Source organism: Pelodiscus sinensis, chromosome 17 (genome assembly GCF_052426305.1).
Source record: "Pelodiscus sinensis isolate ZL-2025 chromosome 17, ASM5242630v1, whole genome shotgun sequence".
Taxonomy (NCBI): Eukaryota; Metazoa; Chordata; order Testudines; family Trionychidae; genus Pelodiscus; species Pelodiscus sinensis.
Window position 1 is genome coordinate 29,959,060 of NC_143068.1, and position 18,707 is coordinate 29,977,766.

The following is an 18,707-nucleotide window of genomic DNA, read 5'->3' on the forward strand; positions in this document are numbered from 1 at the left end:
CCTCCCCAGAAGGGGCGGAGCCAGGAGTCTTCCTGTGCCCCACCCACAGACCCTGATTGGGCTGGGGCAGCGCATGAAGTCTTTGCACCCTGCCCCCCGGTGCCTAGAGAGACCTGCCAGCTGTTTTGAACACCTGCCATTCTCCCTAGATGCTGCACGCCCCTGATGGTTGGAGGAGACTTTGCATGCTCGCCCCGCCCCCTGGTCTCGATTGGCCTGGGAGTGGGGGCGCGGCAGGGCAGCCGCATCAACTAGCTTGGCGGGCCAGGTCCAGCCTGTGGAAGCTGTCTTGCCCATCCCTGATCTAGAGGATAATCGTATTATATGGAATAGCCAGCAACTTATGCCAAACCAACCTAATTTCTGTCTTTGACAGGGTTACTGGCCTAGCAGGTGGGAGGAAGCCGTAGATGTGATAGCTCTTGATTTTAGAAAGACTTTTGACACAGTCCCATATGACGTTTTCTTAAGCAAATTGGGGCAATGTGACAAAGGGAAATTACTGCAAGGTGAGTGCAAGACAGATTGAAAGGCTGTTCTCCAGGAATAAGTATCAATGAGCATATCTTGTGGAGCTGTGCAGGGGTCAGTCCTTGTTCCAGGACTCGTCAATATTTTCATTCATTACTTGTATAATGGAGAAGGGCTGGTGCTTAACAAATGTGAGGCTGACACAAAGGTAGGAGGGGTTGCAAGCACTATAGAAGTAAGGATCAGAATTCAAGATGACTCTGACAAATTGGAGAACCCGCCTGAAATCAACAAGATGAAATTCAATAGCGACAAGTGGAAGCACTTAAATGCAAAATTACCAAATGGACAATAACTGGCCAGGTGGTAGTACTGCTAAAGAGATCTGGGGGTTATAGGAGATCATGTGTGATGCAGCTGCGAAAAAGGCTACTTCCATTCTGGGGTGCATTAACTGGAGTGTCCTATGTCAGACGTGAGAGGTAACTGTCCTGCTCTTCGTGGTGATACAGCCTGAAGCGGAAGTAGCACGTCCAGTTTGGGCCTCTGCACGTTAGCGAAGATGCGGAGAAACTGGGGAGACTCCAGAGGAAATCACCAAAAATAGTAAAAGGCCTAGAAAATCTGATCGCTGATGAAAGTTTAAAAAACCTGGGGGTGTTTAATCATGGGAAAGGAAGACTGAGGGGTGATCTCATAATAGCCTTCAATTATATTAAGAGCTGGTACAAAGAGCACTGTAATCAATTATTCTCCATGTCTCATGAAGGTAGGACAAGAAGCAATGGGGGCAAGTGAGATTGAGGTTAAATGTTAGGAAAAGTTTTCGAACTCTGGAATAGGTTAGGTTGTGGAATCTTCATTGTTAGGTTTTTAAGAACAGGTTGGACAAACCGCTTTCAGGTATGTTCTAAGTCCACGGTTCTTACCCAGGGGTACCTGTACTCATAGGGATACACAGGGGGCTTCCTAAAAGTACATTAACTCCCCGAGGCTACTTCTAGACAGCTGGGCTATTTCAGGATACCGGAAGTATCCCAAAAGAGCAAGTCCACATCTTTAAACGCATCTCTTATTTCAAAATATATGTGGGTAGCTTATTTCGAGGTAACCGTGCTGTGTAGACACACTTCTAGATAGCTGCCTAGCTTTACAACAAGCTATATAAAAAGCAAATCCAATACAGGTTGAACCTCTCTAGTCCAGAACTCTCTGATCTGGAAACATCAATCTTCCGGAATGATTTTAGCCAGCAGGATGTCCAATTTTCATGGGTGTGGCCAAGTTTCCTGCGGTCCCATAAAGTTTGTTTACAGCTACCAGTCCTGGGTCTCCTGGCTCTCAATTTTATGTGTTGTTAATTAGCTCTAATTTACCCCTAAATGTCCTCTAACAGCCCAGTAAGCAGTGGAAGGGTTGGCAATGCTGCTAGACAATAATGACCTCCCTGGATCCGGAAAATTCTCTCATTCAGAACCAGTCAGGTGCCGAGGGTGATGGACTAGAGAGGTTCAACCTGTACAAACTAGTATTTCACAATGACACATTTACACTACTCTATATATGCTCTACACTCAAATGGAAGTAGGATTTTTAAATTCCAATTCATTTATTGTATAACTATAGGGTCAAAATGAGAAAGACAGCAATGGTTGAGTAACTGGGCACAGTGACACTTTTGTATTTTTAGGGCTGATTTTGTAAGTAACTAGTTTTCTATGAGGTGAAACTTGGGGGGAATGCAAGACACCTCAGCATCTCGAAAGGGATGCAGTTATCAGGGAAGGTGGAGAGCCAGTATTCTAAGTTTACCTGGTCCTGTCTCAGCACAGGGGGCTGGTCTTGGGCGGGGGAGGGAGGGAATGTCCCTTCCAGCCTTGCATTTCAATGATTTTGCAGGGTTGTGGGCATGCAGCCATCAGGTTGTGGGCCTCCTTTGATAATGCAGCCCCGACCATTTTAAGTAATAAAGTGATTCTGCTCATAGAGCAGGCTGGGAGCTGGGTCAGGGTGTGTCACGCTCCGATCCTGAATTGCCAGTGTCACAGATGCTGTTGCCTGTGCCGATGGAGAGGAATGGTCATGTAGGGGTTAGGAGACTAGCTTAGGCCAGAGGGAGCACTGGGCTGAAATCCCAGCTCTGCTGCAGATTTTTCCCATGGGACCCTGGGCAAATCCCAATCAATGATTTGCAATCAGTGGGCATTAGGTGCCCGAATACCTTTGAGGCTCCGGGAACGGGCTCTCAGTGCCCCAGGCGGAGCAGACACACACGTGCGCACACAAGGTCGCTGTGGATGTTGTACCGGTTTATTGGTAAAATTAACATGAAGCCTCACAAACGCTGGAACATGCTTTTCCTTTTAAAGAACTTCCACTGGACCTTAATGGTGAGCATCCAGTCGTTGACATATAAACTCTTACAAGCGGATGTGCACGCATGCGCCTCGGGGAGAAGGTGGCAGCCTCCTGGTGAGGGGGATGGTTTCTGCGCGATGCACGGGGAGCCTACGATTCATTTGCCAGCCTTCTGGGCCTTCTGAGCCGACTTGGTGACCTTGCCGGCCCCGCCACTCTTCTTCTCCACGTTCTTGATGACGCCGACAGCCACAGTCTGCCGCATGTCACGCACAGCAAAGCGTCCTGCGGGGGAGGAAGAAGTGGTATGAGAACACGTTATGGTCTCCTTAACTCTGTAGTGCCCCGGCTTAGAAACCCCTTCTGTCCAGCCCATGCCCAGAGCAGGCAATAGACTTTACCAGGCACAAGGTCGGCAGGCCAGAAGCAAGGAGGGAGGAGTGCTCAGTGGTTAGGGCACTAGCCCAGGAGAGGGGAGACCCACCTTTGATTCCATGCTCCAACACATATTTCATGTAGTATCAAGTCACTTACCCTCGCCAGACCTTGGTTTTGGTCTGTAAAATGGGTCCTATAGTCCTGCCTTATCTCACAGGGAGCCTGTTAACATGTCTGAAGTGGTCAGGTACCTTAGTAACAGTGGCTGGATAAATAGCTAAGACAAGCAGACCTGCAGCAAGAAGGGGACAGTGGGGTGCCCTCTAGAAGAACGAGGCATCTTGTTCTAATAGGAGCTGGGCGTGTTGCGCTCTGAAGAGATCCTCATATTTAGAGAGAGCAGCTCCAGGCTAATGCCTCATGATGAGCCTGGCACCCAAAGGCATTCCCCCAGGGCCCTGATGTTTGTTTGCCAGCTCCTCCCTCTCACACAGAGAAGAGGCGCCGAGTGAGACTGTCTGTCATTCCCCAGGGCTCAACTCCTCCAGCCCCTTCAAGACTGAACTGATCCTTAAGGCATATCCTGAGCCAACACAGAAAAAGGAAGGGCGCATGAAGAACAGCATGACCTCCGTGCAGGCACCCACCCCAGACCTCACGGTACTCCTCCTTTGCGCCAAGTAACCCTATTTCCTGAGCACTTAGCGCAGCTGGTTGTGAACCGACCAAACGTTCATGAAACTGAAAAAAAGTCGGTTTCTTTCCATTCTGCGACTGACTCTAGATACTAAGCAGCAAGCTCATGGGTCACATGAGCCAGGCAACGTGATCCCACGGCTCCTCTCCTCTTCGACTGGCCTGGGACTACAAATCCCAGCATGCAATTCTCCCTCTACACCAGTGAGGGGCACCCGAAGATAGTGAGTGGGCTGCATGAGAGGCTCTCCTTCATGGGCCCCAAGATTGTCATAACCGAGGGCAGGTCTAAACTACATCCCTCTGTCGAAAGTGCAAATCGAAAGTGCAAATGAAGCGGGGATTTAAATATCCCGTGCTTCATTTGCATAATCGTGTCCCAGCGGTCTTTCGAAAAAGGATTTTTTGAAAGTGAAACCGCCATCTAGACAGTGCTTTCTGAGGAGTATGGGATCTTTCAAAAAAGGGTTTTTTTTTCGAAAGAACCGCATCTAGACGGGCTTTCACTTTCAAAATACCCTTTTTTGAAAGACCTCTGGGATGTGATTATGCAAATGAAGTGCAAGATATTTAAATCCCTGCTTCATTTGCGCTTTCAATTTGCCTAATTTACATCCCTCTTTCGACAGAGGGATATAGTTTAGACATGCCCCAAGAAAGTCTCTCGGGATACAGTCGTTTTGCTCACAGCGCTGGCGGACCTAGAAGTGGTGGGGTGGGTCGATGGACCCAGAGCAGTGCTTTGATGGGGTGCAGAGGGAGGACACAGCTCTGCACACAATGTTGTGAATCTGCACGCACCTCCCCTCATGCCCGTGCTGTGTGTCACTTTAGTAATACCGGTAGGAAAAAGCTATGCAGATGAAAACAAGCAGAATCTGTCAACTTAAAAATAAATGTCATGTGGACCACACACAAGACCCCAATGGGCCACACGGCCCTACACTCTAGCGAGGCTGCGTGAGCTGTTCACAGCCTGCACCTTGTGAGCAGTATGAATAGGTGCCCTAAACTCTGTTCTAGGCCAATAAGCAAGGCCTACAAGTTGCTGCCATGCTGCACATACCAGCAATAGGGTCAGTGGCCCGTGATGTGCTATTTCTGTACCTTTCCCAATGGAAAGTCCATCGAGCAGCATGGTAGCCACATGTGGGTCTTGCTTATTTACATCCTGGTGCTTCCAAAGGGATCCCGCTTTGGGAGAAGAAGGCCCCAAAAAGAGGCAGTAGCCCACTGGCAGATGACCCGCCTCACAAGCTTCCAGGACTGGGTTTAGTTCAGAGAACCCTGAAAATTCACAGCCCACGTCACAAACGCTACATCATCGTACTCAGAGAGATTCTTTTAGCAGCTCATGGGCCTTTCTTGGGAGGGCCCTTCTCACCCTCATGTGACACAGATGGCTCCCAGGAAGTAACACCTGGCCAAGGCCTTGGAAACGGCCAGCCGGGAGCCCCCTTTCTTGGGGGCGGGTAGAAGGAACAGGAGGCAAACCAGGAACCCATCGTCTCACCAAGGGGTGGGTACTGGGAGAAGCTCTCCACACACATCGGCTTCCCAGGGATCATCTCCACGATGGCGGCGTCTCCGGATTTCAAGGATTTGGGGTTGTCCTCCAGCTTCTTGCCGGAGCGCCGGTCGATCTTCTCCTTCAGCTCAGCAAACTTGCAAGCGATGTGCGCGGTGTGGCAGTCGATGACAGGGGAGTAGCCAGCGCTGATCTGGCCGGGATGGTTCAGGATGATCACCTGGAGCACAAAACAAAACTGAGTTCACCAGGGGACACTGAGGCAAAAACCAGGGAAGGAAATCCCTCGCCACTCCCATCCAGCTCTAGTATGCAATAGGTTGGAAGGGAGGCGAGAGTGAAGACACCGCCATCTAGTGGCTGGCACTCAGTGGAAAATAAGACACTGGCTTTCATTACTAGCTCTCTGAGCCCTCCCTCAGCTTCAGCACTAGGAGGATGGGCTTTTGGGGAGGGGATGGACCAGTGTTCTAGTCCCAGCTCCAGGGCGTGCGTGTGAGAGATTCATCTGGTAATTGTATTGACTCTGGAGAACATCCATATGTTACGAGCTTCTCCCTTCCTCACCTTTATAAAGACCCACAAGCCCACTGAGAAATGCTGAAGGGGAAAATTCGACACTTCTAACATGCAGCAGTGGAGTCTAAGGCCCATGAAAATCCAACTGTGCCCAGTGGGGGTTTTAACCAGGAAAGCAGAAACATGATGTAAATGAACTGAAAGGCTGGTAGAAGCAGGTACATAAAAAATAGGGATGTAAAAGGTTAACAGGTGATGGTTACCAGCGCCGGTTAACCGATAGAGGCTGGAGCAGCTTGCTACCTGCCCCCGACAGAGGGCTGCTCCAGCCCCACGGGTCCCGCCGTGGCAGGCCTAGCTGGCACCCCAGCTGCAGGTTACACATTGGCTCCCCAGGAGCCAGCAGAGCCCACAGCGCACATAACCATGTAACCGCTGTGAATTTTTAGCAGTTACACGGTTACATTTTTAAATGCATTTTTACTTCCCTAATAAAAATCCCCTGAAGTTTCAGCTGCGTTCATGGAATCCACTAGGCTATCAGCCACTACGCTTGCTGTCCCTAAAGTGCTGTGTAGTGTTGCTGAGTGCTGTTCAACAGCTGCTGCGCACCACCCCAGAGCTGGCTACGTTTTGGCAGCAGAGGAGCAATTCTTAAACACGCATAGTCTAGCCTGGCCCGCAGGGAGTTAAGAGCTCTGGGATCTTTCTGGGAGAAAGGCGCTACATAACTACAAAGCTCTCGCTGGCTGTGACGGTCTCCCCCACCCATGCAAGAGTGCTACAGCCTGGGGCAGTAACTTCTTGAGATGATCTTGACCCTCCTGGCAACCTGATGTGCTGACAGACAGGCCATGGGTTTATTCTGTCCCTCTGACCAGGAAGTGCCCAGCCTACCCATTCATGCGGTTGGATGTGACTCTCGCGGACCCCCCGACCTGGTCCCCTTTCAGTTCAGCTGACCTGAGAAGTGAACTGCGCGGCCTCCTGGGGCGGGTCCGACTTGCTGTCCCCGCAGACGTTCCCGCGGCGGATGTCTTTGACGGACACGTTCTTCACGTTGAAGCCGACATTGTCTCCCGGCAGGGCCTCGCTCAGGGCCTCGTGGTGCATCTCGACCGACTTCACCTCCGTGGTGATGTTCACCGGGGCAAAAGTCACCACCATGCCGGGCCGGAGGATCCCAGTCTCCACGCGGCCCACGGGGACCGTACCAATCCCTGAGGAGGAGGAGAGAAGAGGCAGCATGAAGACAGCAGAGCAGTCAGCTGATCGGTCCCAGAGACTTCCAGCCAGACCATTGGCGGGTGGAAAGCACCGAAGTCAGTGAGCCTCGGTGAGTTGACGTCAGTGGAAAAAGTAGGGCTGTATGCTTATTTACAGCCTAACCCAGAACCATCGGGGTGAGACCCCCCCAACCTCTAATAGGGCCTTATTCTGTGCCTGATAAAAGAGGCCCATTCAGTGCTTTGACAGCTCATGGCCAGAATTAGCTGAGCAGCCCCGAAAGCGACTCCACTGCACCCTGTAAACCTCTCGCTCTAAATTCATAGGGACAGGAAAGCAGCGTCCTGGCCTGAATGCTGCTGAGTGATTTCACACTGGTCCTGACCGGGGATGTAAGTGACGAGACAACTATCTGGCTGCTCGACTAATCCCTCCACTGGTCGCTCCCCCTCACTTGCTGCCTCTGTCAGAAAGAGGCAGCGACAGGGGGAGCAGGAGCCGGTGATGGGGGGAGCTGGCTTAAAAGCTGGTTCCCCCAGCACAGTCTCCGCAGGGAGCAGGGGAAGCAGGAGGTAGTAGGGACCTGGCGCACGCTGGGAATCATCTGATTCCCAGCTCGCTCCCAGTCCCAGACGCTGCACCTCTGCTTTTTAAATGTCTGAAGAGCCTGCCTGCTATTAATACATGTAAATGGCAGAGCCACAGCAGGGGGGACCTGTGCGAGCCCGAAATCAGCTGTCCAGGCTCACGCTGGGCTCCCCCCCGCTGCACTTCAGCATTTTAAATGCATTAAAAGGCAGAGCCGCAGCGGGGTTAGCTCCCGGGGCTGGGAGCTAACCCCACTGCGGCTCCTCCGCTTATCAACTAATCGACAGAAGTTCCATTCACTAGTCGATTAAATTTAAACCTCCCTAGTTCTGGCACGTGATGCTTGCTTAGAATTAGTGCACAGGCCCACAGATGGGGGGGGAGAAAAGGAGGACCCGGCTATTAAAAAGGGCCCAGGTCTCACAGCTGCGGCCTTTTCACTCACCGCTGGAGTGCCATGCAGCTCGGAGGGGGGGAAGGAAGAGGGCTAGTGCCGTGCTCCAGACAGTGCTGAGGATTGGCTGCCTCACCCCTGTCTCTTCCACTTGAGGCCCCACCCCTTTTGGGGTGCAGCATTAGACCCCCCCCACACACACACCTTGCCCGGGGACCCACCGAAGCTGTCGGCCCCGTTAGCGCCGAGGTTCGGGGAATGGGAGGGTATTAACTAAAGGGAGGCCTTTTACCAACTCCCTCCATCTACAGAGTTTGGAAAAGTCCGTGAGTGACGTAAGCAACACCCAGAGCAATGACCTTGCAAAGAGGCCAGGCAGCCTGGCTGGCTCCCTCCCCTTCTTGGAATTAGCTCTCATACTCCCCACAGTATCGTTTTCCTCCCAGCCTTGGTTGAGCTCCTTGGACCTGTGGCTCGTGCCCCGGCTCAGTGGGGACAGGCACTCACTAACTCAGGACCGAGGGATTCGCAGCCAGGCAGCAGCACTCAATCCGTGTCCAACTTCCACACCGAGCAAGCCCCAGCCAGGGTGAGGGGAGAGGCTGCAAACCGACTGCGCAGGGCTCACCCAGCAGCCTGAGATTCAGACATTGCTCCAGGGCCTAGGCAGGAGAGGCGTGTGGCGTAGTGGGGGGGCTGTCTGCTCTGTGACCCGGAGTCCCCTTGCACTGTGATGGGAGATACTCACTGACTCCCCCAAATGTGTATGAACCCAGACACCCAGGTCAGCCTCCCAGGCTGTGTCCAGACTCCATGCCTCCGTCGACGGAGGCATGTAGATTAGCCAGATCGGAAGAGGGAAATGAAGCCGCGATTAAAATAATCGCGGCTTCATTTAAATTTAAATGGCTGCCCCGATCTGCCGATCAGCTGTTTGTCGGCAGATCGGGAGAGTCTGGACGCGATGCCCCGACAAAGAAGCCTTTCTTCATCGACACAGGTAAGCCTCGTGAAACCAGGTTTACCTGTGTCGATGAAGAAAGGCTTCTTTGTCGGGGCATCGCGTCCAGACTCTCCCGATCTGCCGACAAACAGCTGATCGGCAGATCGGGGCAGCCATTTAAATTTAAATGAAGCCGCGATTATTTTAATCGCGGCTTCATTTCCCTCTTCCGATCTGGCTAATCTACATGCCTCCGTCGACGGAGGCATGGAGTCTGGACACAGCCCCAGGGAGGGAGACAAAGGAAGGAGGGTGGAGACCAGCACCTGGCTGGGGGCCAGGGCTGGAGGAGAGTTTTAGTTTCTGTCTGGGAAGCAGGGAAGAAGGAACTAGGGAGGGGGCTGGGATTGTAGGGCCCAGCCACTCCCCATCTCAAGGGGGGGCCCTGAGGCCTCCTAGCCCAGTTCCTGTAACCAGATTGTATCTGTGCTGTGCTGTATCCTGGAGAAGCAATAAACTCCCTCTATTCTACTGGCGGGTGGAGTCTGTCCGTGCCACTACGGGGGTGCAGGAGGCGGGGGAACCCCGACGCGCCACCACAGGGCGCCTGCAAGGTATTTATAGCCACTGAGACACGACTGCACCAGGGCAAAGGAGACAGCCTGGCTTAAATATCCCACACCCAGCTTGCTGGGCAGCTAACCGGCTGTTACTGATTGACACAGGCAACTGGAAGGCACCTAGTTCTGGGGCGGGCTCAGGTACCAGTGGAGCAGAGGATCCCTCAAGGGCACAGGCTAGTGGCCGGCTGGTCTGACTTCTTCAGCTGATTTTAGTGCTTGTGCAAACAAGGCTGCTTGCCCTGGGGCACAGTGCCAGCGGGCATGGAGCAACCTGCCTTCCCACAAAGCCACAGCACCTCCCTCCGTGCCAGCCTGGGGCACCGGGGACCCCCTACCAGGCCGACAGCTCCCATTAGGCACAGCCTCACAGCTGTGCAAAGGCGGGGCAGAGAGGTGTTCCTTGCAAGGAACAGGGGAGCCAGCAGCCACGCCAGGCCCCGGATAAGGTGGGGGTGGCGGCGCCGTACTCTTGGAATGGGCGGAGCCAAAGGAGGAAGGGGTGGGGCCATAGGCAGCCAGCCCTCTGTGCTGCCAGAAGCGCACCACTCCGGCCTCCCTCAGCCCTTAGAGCCGCCCTGAGTGTGCCGTGTGGCACTCCGGAGGAGATTTAAAGGGCCAGGAGTTGTCACAGTAGCGGCAGCAATGTCCAGTGGCCCTGGGCCCTTTAGAATTGCTGGGCCCTGGGGCAGTTGCCCCCTTTGCCCCTCCTCCTGCCCCCGTCAGCAGGCTTGGCGAGGAATCAATCACCTGCATTTCCTTTTGGGCCTTCCATTAGATTTCAGCAGACCCGTTTGTAAGCACAGTCTTGCACCCATTAAATCCACATTCACAACATTAATTCGGGGTGCAGGCTGCCCCCCCCCCACAGCCATTCTGCAAATGCCCCCACCCTAAATCTCCAGCCTTGTAAGACTAGCCACAGACAGGTCTCTTGGCAACAGCCGTAGGCTCCATTTAACCCTTACGGGTCTGACTTCGGAGTTTGCAAAGACCAACTAACGCAGCCTGCTGAAAGCGGGACAATAACCGTGAGCAAACAAGCTCCGGTGCGAGCCCCAGAGGATGCCGGACTTCGGGAGAGAAGACAAGGGCTTTGCTCACCGCCAATCTTGTAGACGTCCTGAAGAGGCAAACGCAAGGGTTTGTCTGTCGGGCGGGTGGGAGGCAGGATGGTATCCAGAGCTTCCAGCAGTGACACCCCATTCGCGTTTCCTTCCTTCCGCTCCACCTTCCAGCCTTTGAACCACGGCATCTGGGGAACACAAGGGCAGACACATGCGCTGAGCGGGCCAGTTGTCTGCTGCAGGAGCCCAGGCCCGTAGAAATGAGCATTTTAGGAGACGCGTGTCCACGGGGATGCTGGGACCGCCAACCAGCCACTGAATTATCTGAACCCGTCTTCAGACAAAGAGGCTCCCTTCTCTCCAGGAAAACAGAAAGCTCTTGATATGAACCGGGGTCACAGACGAGGAGCAATCCTTCTGCCATCTCATCTCCCACCCTCTGGTGTTAATCTAGATCTGCCGGCTTTCATCTGCCCCAGCCCAGCCTCTCATTAGCAGCAGGACACACCAGATGTTAGCGCCAGGAATGCAGGGAGGGAGAGACAGCGGGCATATTGGTCTTTTCATTCCCTTTGCATACTGGGCTAGGCCTGGACAGATTGGTCCTCCCACATCTGTCCCCATTCACCTTCCTCCTGGGTCCCTCACTCAACCTCAGCTAAGGGCAGCTCTACGCGGGCAGACACGCGAGGGTCCCTCCTATGCTGTGACACACACACAAGGCTCAGCAGAATCACACGGGCTTAAATTAAGAGTGCCCCTTAAAAGCAACATCATTAAAACGGACAAAAGGCTGCGTGGATCCTCTGAAAATTGGTATAAACCTGGTGCATATTGCTCAGCAAAGAGCTAAGCTAAACCACACTCAAACCGAATTAAGGGGTTTGCTCGGTGTCCACTGAACTAGTTTAAAAGAAAGAGAAACGCGTGCAACTCCAGTGTGTTGAGAAGGCCAGAGAGGGGCGTGCCTGGGAGGACAGAGGGAGGAGATGACAATGGAGAGGAAAGTTTCTTAAGTCGAGGGAGAAACAAGGCCGGCAGGAAGGGAGCAGTAAGGAGAGGAGGAAAAGCAAGAGAGGTGACCCCGTGGCAGGGCAGGGAGCGCTGACACGGAGGTGGATGTGCAAGATGCCTCCAAGTCTTGCCCGTCCACTCAAAGCAGCAGGTCTCCGATTGTTTAACTGATTTAATTGGCTGCTTGCGCTGGGCACTGCAGCTACGCTCCCCTCAGCCCTCAAATGCCTTTATTCTCCCAAATCCTAGCAACCCTTGCGGGGCACCATTCCAGGGAACTCGTGTCCGGGCTTGCAATGCCAATCGAGCCTGTGGCTGGCGTCCAGCAGCAAGCGGCGCGTTCCCTTCGCGTGTGACTCCAGGGCCACCAACAGCCAGCACGGCCACCCGCCAACCGTGCAGGGCCGAATTCCCAAAGGTCAGCTGTAGAAAACAAGCCCCTTCCAGGTGAGTGGCAGCAGTAAGGCCTCAGCTAAGCCGGCAGAGGGAATGGAGCCTTTGTGCAGGCCTGCCACAGCCCATCCAACTGGGACTCAGGGACATGCGCCGTCAGGTTCCTTGCAGCCAGAGGTCAGGGTTAACAGAGAAAACTCAGCACAGGGAGCCCAGGCTTTCTGAGTGCCGGACTCCCTGCCCTCCAGCACGGCTGCAACAATACAGGGGAAGGCTGAATTAAGATACACAACTCCAGCTATGTTAATTATGTAGCTGGAGTCAAAGTGCCTTAATTTGAATTTCCATGCAGGCTCCAGAGCAAATGCTTCTGTCGACTTCCCTCACTCCTTGCAAGGAGCAGGAGTACTGGCACTGACAGGGGCACCCTCTGAGTTCGATTTAGCGGGTCTTTACTAGACCCACTAAATCAAATTCTGAAAGATCGATTGCAGCAGTGTCAATCTTTCACACAGTGCAGACAAGCCCAGAGGTTCGCTACGCATAAGAGGCTATCCCCACCTCCCGAAGGTCTTCGGTTTGTGAAGTGCTTTGAGGAGGTACTTCTTCAAGTCAGGGACTGTCTCCTTGTTCTGTTTGTACAGCGCCAAGCACAATGGGGTTCTGATCCCTGACTGGAGTACGGGAATACCAGTATGAACACGCTGAATCTAAGCCCTAAGTTTTATATTTTATATTTATATGGACGGATTCATCTCTGCTATGCCAGTTTTCGTCATGTTACTTTTAATTTACAGTGGGGTAAATGAGAGAAGTACCAGAGTCCCTGAAGTGTTGCCTGCTCCTAGTATCTGATGGTTTTGGTAAAGCCACAGAGCCTAGAGGCAGGTGATTTCATGAGCATCTCAGGTGGGTTTTTTTCCTTTTGGTTATATACGTTCCCAGCCCTGGTTGTTGCACAGAAAAGCCTGAAAACGTGACTCCTCATGGCTCAAAGCCAAGAAGAAAACAAAAAAGGGCCTCAAATGGGTGATTTCCGAGCCAATCACACAATTTTGGGGGGCAGCCTGGTGAGATTTACGCACTTCGGGTTGGCAATGCTGCCTTGGAGTCCTGCTGGAGGCAGGTAGGTTTTCCTCAGCACCTCTGCCCTATCAGCACCTCAGGGCCAATACACGAGCGAGCCTTCTTTCCTCCTCAAAGTCCGGGACTTCATGCCTCTCAGGCTAAAGAAACTTTTGGCACAACAGCGGCATCTGGTGGACAATCGTCTTCATTGCCATCACTGACTCTCTCTGGAGAGGCTACACTCGTGTTCCTCATTAATTGTGGCACTCCATAGATCATGGGTTCCCAAAGTGGGGGGCGTGAAGAATTTCCGGAGGGGGGTGTGCAAGACCACCCAGCCCTCCCCATCAAGTTTTGTTGCCCTGCTCAGTTTCTTTTTTTTTTGCTCACGTTTTTTTGGGGGGAGGGGGACATGAGGGTTTTTCAAAAATCAGAAAGGGGGGCGTGATGCTGAAAAGTCTGGGAACCACTGCCATAGATCATGGATGGGGCCCTAGGAAATTCACAGTTCCTTTCGGCCAAGTGGACAACGATAGGATTTTAAACATTGTAAATTTAATACTTTTAGCTATTTCAATCTGAAATTTAATGGTGGTTGTAATTGGAAGGGTCGTGGCCCAAATAGAAGTTGGGGGAAGCAGGAGAGGGCTGGAAGGTTATGGGGAGGGGGCGGTTGTGCTATTGTTTCCCTTACTTCTGTGCTTCTGCTGGTAGGGAATTGCCTTCAAAGGAGGGCACCAGCCAATAGTCGCCACCCTCCGGATGCCCAGCTCTGAAGGCAGAACAGATGTAAGGGTGGCAATACTGTAACCGTCCTGCAACAGCCTTTTGGAGAACCTTCAGTTTGAGAAACGTTGGCTTCCCCCATGAAATCTGTGCAGAGTAAAAGACCACAAAGGACCAGATTTCATGGGGGGGGCCGGAGACCGGATTTCCAAGTCCACAATGTGTTTTTCATGGCCAAGAATTTGGTAAGACCCTAATCATGGGGCACACGAAAGCACAGAATTATCTGGGTCCCTCAAAGTCAGCCCCTCTGGAATTTCCAGCCCCAAACCATTCCGATAATTAGGGGGCCATTCAAAATGTAGGCCACGAACAATCCATTAGATGCTCCTGGAGGAGCTAGGATTGGGAACCATCGGCAGGGAAAACGCCCCTTTATCCAACAGACACAGGCTAAGAAAACTCTCCGATTTCCCCCAATCTTATTAAAATGCTTCACTCATGTCCACTCGCCATTTCAGACAACATTATGAAAGCTGCTTCCTCCCCCCGGTGCAAACGAGAACTGGCATCAGGTTCCAGATTGAGTTTCATGCCTTTGTCCTGACCACCGGCTGGGACAGAGAGAGCAATAGCCTAGCAACCTCGAGGCACAGGACTCGCTGTGACTGCAGGTTTTTCCCAAGAGCTACCTGGAAATTCAGGGAAGACACCCCAGATCCTATAGTGGATCCTTCTGGAGAACTCTTTGGCTGGCATTTCTAATGGAGAGGCCCCTGGGGTGGGCGGGTGAGAGGGGAGATGCTGGCTGACCTGGTGCCTTTTTCATTACAAACTAAACACAGCCTGCAGGGCTGTATCAAGGAAACTACTGTTAATGGGGCAGTCATACAAGTGGTGAGCCCGACACGGGATTGCCAGCCATGGGGGCCCTGAACTAGGAATGGCTTCTTGGTGCCACGAATCTGTGAGGGGAATGGGAAAGCCAAGTTCACGGGCCCTTAAAAATGCAGGTTCTGAGACAGCCAGACCCCCCAGAATGCCACTTTCGGGGGCTCCCAGCCCGGCCCTTAATGTTCATCCTGAGTGGCAGAGATTCCTGAGACATGCAGAGGGAGGAAGCAGCAAGAGCAGAGAACAGCATCTGGCTTGAGTCACAGGGAGATTCTGCGGCTGAGTCTCAGCACAATTCAGAGTTGATTCTCAGCAGGCTGAGAAGCTGCAGCGCCCCCTGCTGTCACTACTGGGAGGTGGGATGTCGGGCACTGGGTCTCGTGGCTACAGAGGGATCAGGTGACCAGTGGGGGCGCTAAGGCAGCTTCCTGCCTGTCCTGGCACCGCAGACTGCGCTGTGCCCCTGAAGTGGCCAGCAGCCGGCCCGGCTCCTGGGTGGAGTTAACCACTGACACCCTGACTACTAACTTCAACAAGTTGCAGATCTGCCACCATGGTGTAGGCCTAGGAACAGGTGGGTCAGTGGAATGCCTTATATCTAACCCAGAAACGGCCGGGCACATGCTAAATCAAGCAATCCACTGTCCCCTCCCAGACGCGTCTGTCCGACAGCAGGAGCAGTTCAATGAGTGGAAGAGGGTTGGCAAGGCGGCTGTGAGACTTCTGCCGCCAGCCCAGGTGTGTTACTTTTGATAGCTTCACGGCTTCCAAAGTAGAAACCGGGGACTGGTCCCAAACAGCTGGGCCACACAGCTCTCCTGTGGCGTCGGCAGTCGAGCACTGTCCTTTCCATTTGAATGAGGCCATTACAAAGCAAGGAGGAGACTGAAACAGCCCTGTGTTCTAGCCGTTTCATGTTCTAATCCCACAAAGGGTGGCACACGCCAAGCATGTGACTTGAGAGCCAAACCAGTCATGTGACAGCCCCGTGCATTAATGGAATCTAGCCAGAAAATGGGGGTGGGGAAAAATTAAAGACTTTACTGAAAATGGGGACGGACGGACCTAGAAGCTACTTCTCACTATAACCCTCCTAGGAGGAATGGTTGGGGTGCTAGTCTCATCTTTTAGTCACGAACATTTCTGGTCACTCGCAGAGCTTGATCCTGCCGTGGTCACTGGCTGCACTCCAGCAAAAGCCAGCAAGCAAGGCTGAAGTCGATGGCATGATTCATATGCTTAAAATTATGTGCGGGCTTCAGCGCTTGGCTAGATTGGGACCCGAGTGCTGGAACAGCTCATCACTGAGCCCGGTTGAGCCCCTGCTAAGGATCTCATGGGGGGTTCACAAGGGTAGCGGGATTCGCATTCTACCCACCCACGCTCCCGCTGCAGCTTCAATTGACTGGAGCATTCTTACATGCTGTTTCAACAGCTGCCAGCGTCCAACCCCAGAGACAGCTGCCTTTCTTTGGCACGGGAAAGCTATTTCTGCACATTCGCTTGGCACAACCACGGAGAAGCATTTCCAGAATTCTCCGAGGGCTATTTGGATGAATGGGCCCGGCTCACTCAAGGAAGATAAAAAAAAATGTTTGCGTACCATGTCCCCACGCTGCCCCTTCACTGCCCGACTTATTAATAGGAGGGGCCCTTGGTGTCATCTTCCTAAGCCAGCTTCTGGTGACATTTGGAAGCCTGTCTAACTTGGGTCTAGTCAGAAACTCCTGGTACTTTCCTTGCTGTGACCGAGATTGACCATCTGCCCCCAGCTGCATTAGACGCAGGGCAGAGGAAGGGCATCTGGAACAAAATATTCTCTTCTGGGTTACACTTAGGCCTTGCTGCCCCATGGGGGTTCAGTGACATTTGAATAACGTTTCATTGTGACAGATGTAATTACAGCAGAGCCCGCTTTTAACGGAGCAACTCAGGATAATGTCTCTGAGCACCTCCCCGTCTTTTTACTCACAACAGCCCCATTTGGAAGAGCAGTGTGATTATCCAGATGGGCAACAGAGGGGTTAAGTGACATGCCCAAGGTCACCCAGGGAGTCGGTGCCAGCCCAGGAACTGAGCTTGGATCTTACAGGTGCCAGGCCAGCAGTCCAAGCACTGGACCTGTCTTCCTTTTGGGATGTGGCTAGTTTTTTTTCCCACCAAAAAAGCTCCCCATAAGAGTATCACCAGAACAGGTGACAGGCTGACAACTGCCAGAGGCCTTTGGGAAGCCTTATTGTCACACCCGTGGGGGATCAGCTGCTGCAAGACAAAGCTTAGATGTTTCTCCCTATCCCTGCCTCCATCGGGAGCGGCAACTTCTCTCCTCCCATCTCTGGCTGAACAGAGCCCCCTCCTACGCACCCCGGAGCTCACACTCTAGTCAAATGATGTTGGGTTGCGGCATCAACAATTTTCTTCAATGGGCTCAATTTAATTTTCACCTGGAGATTTTGCCATGCAAAAAAATGTGTCCCCAAGATGTGCCGGGGCATGTCTGATGAAACAGCCCTCACAGAACCAGCTCATGGCTATGCCTTATAGGGGGAGGAGCTCGTCCTGGTATGACCGACTGGCCCTGAAATAGCTCGTTCCATGCTGGGTACCGCCTCATCAGAAAGGTATGGACAAAGGAAGTCAGCGAGTGCAGACCAGTAAGATGGGGAGGCTGATGTAGGGAGAGTGAGCGAATGAGCTAAATATACAGAGTTTGGGGAAGTGAGGGGTGAGGTGGGAACAGGGGAGCAATTCAGCAGTACATATGCCCAGCATGCACATGCTGAGAAAGGAGAGTGGCTCTCGAATAAGTATGTGGCACATAATTAGGAGGAACGGGAACCAATTCAGACAGAAAGGGCCCTTTAGACTTAACCTCAGGAAATTCTTCCTCGGTTGGTCCATGAATGGTCCCCACAGGGGCGGGGGGAAGCCCCACTGCTTGGGTCATTTAAAAACAGAATGGGCTCCACTTTATAGGAGCCACCATGCATGAGCCAAAGGATCACAGCTGCCATAGCTCACTTCTTAGAGCAGGGGTGGGCAATCGTTTTTGACCAGGGGCCACTTCAGAAATGTTTGAAGTGGCCCCAGGCCACCCTGGAAGGGGTGGGATCTCATGCGGAAGGGGCGGGGCCAGGATATTTCCGCACCTCCTTGCTCACAGACCCTGATTGGTCTGGGGGTGGGGGAGCGCATGAAGTCTTTGCCCCAGCCCTCCCCCCCCCCAGGGGAGGAGGAGACTTTGCACGTTCCCCTACCCTGCCCCCAGGTCAGTCAAGCTCTGGGGGCAGGGGGAGCACAGGAAGTCTGCCCCCACCCTGCAAGGGAGCACCATGCGTAGAGTCATCCATCAGCTGAGCAGCAGCTGGCAGCTGATTCTAAGGACCGAGCCCCTTTGCAGGGCGGGAGGAGACTTCTGATTGCCCTGGGGGCAGGGGAGCGGCAGGGCCTCCGTGAGACTGATCAACCCACTTGGTGGGCCAGATCCAGCCCGTGGAGGCCCTTTTGCCCACCCCGTCTTGGAGTCCTGGGTTGCCACAGAGACTCAGACAGACAGACAGCCACTCTGTCCGTATGTCTCTCTGGGGCCGTTGTATTGCCATAGATGCTTCTGGGAGAATTTCCCAATGCCGGATAGGCAGAAACGAGACTGAATAAAGGCAGCCATTCCAAGGGCAGGACCTCATTTGTGTTACTGCACTGAAGAAACAATGCACAAAAACCTCTTCTGCTCCCCCTGGGTTTGACGAGGGCTGTGGATGGATCTGGTTGCTAGGAACCAAAGGCCTTCAAATTAAATCCCCGAAGAGATGTCAATCAAATC

At 53.0% G+C, this 18,707-nt stretch overlaps 1 protein-coding gene across 2 annotated transcripts in view; it reads right to left on the bottom strand.

Moving 5' to 3' along the window:
* Positions 1–2,763: 2,763 nt before the first annotated feature.
* Positions 2,764–18,707, bottom strand: part of EEF1A2 (eukaryotic translation elongation factor 1 alpha 2) — a 29,435-nt gene continuing 13,491 nt past the window's right edge. For both annotated transcript variants that reach the window (XM_075901034.2, XM_006132491.5), the window contains exons 5-8: positions 10,827–10,977; positions 6,914–7,170; positions 5,417–5,651; positions 2,764–3,114 (exon numbers count right to left, since the gene is read on the bottom strand). In XM_075901034.2, coding sequence (XP_075757149.1) covers positions 2,987–3,114; positions 5,417–5,651; positions 6,914–7,170; positions 10,827–10,977 — 771 coding nt within the window. In that variant the 3' untranslated portion in view covers positions 2,764–2,986. The remainder of the gene's footprint in view (positions 3,115–5,416; positions 5,652–6,913; positions 7,171–10,826; positions 10,978–18,707) is intronic.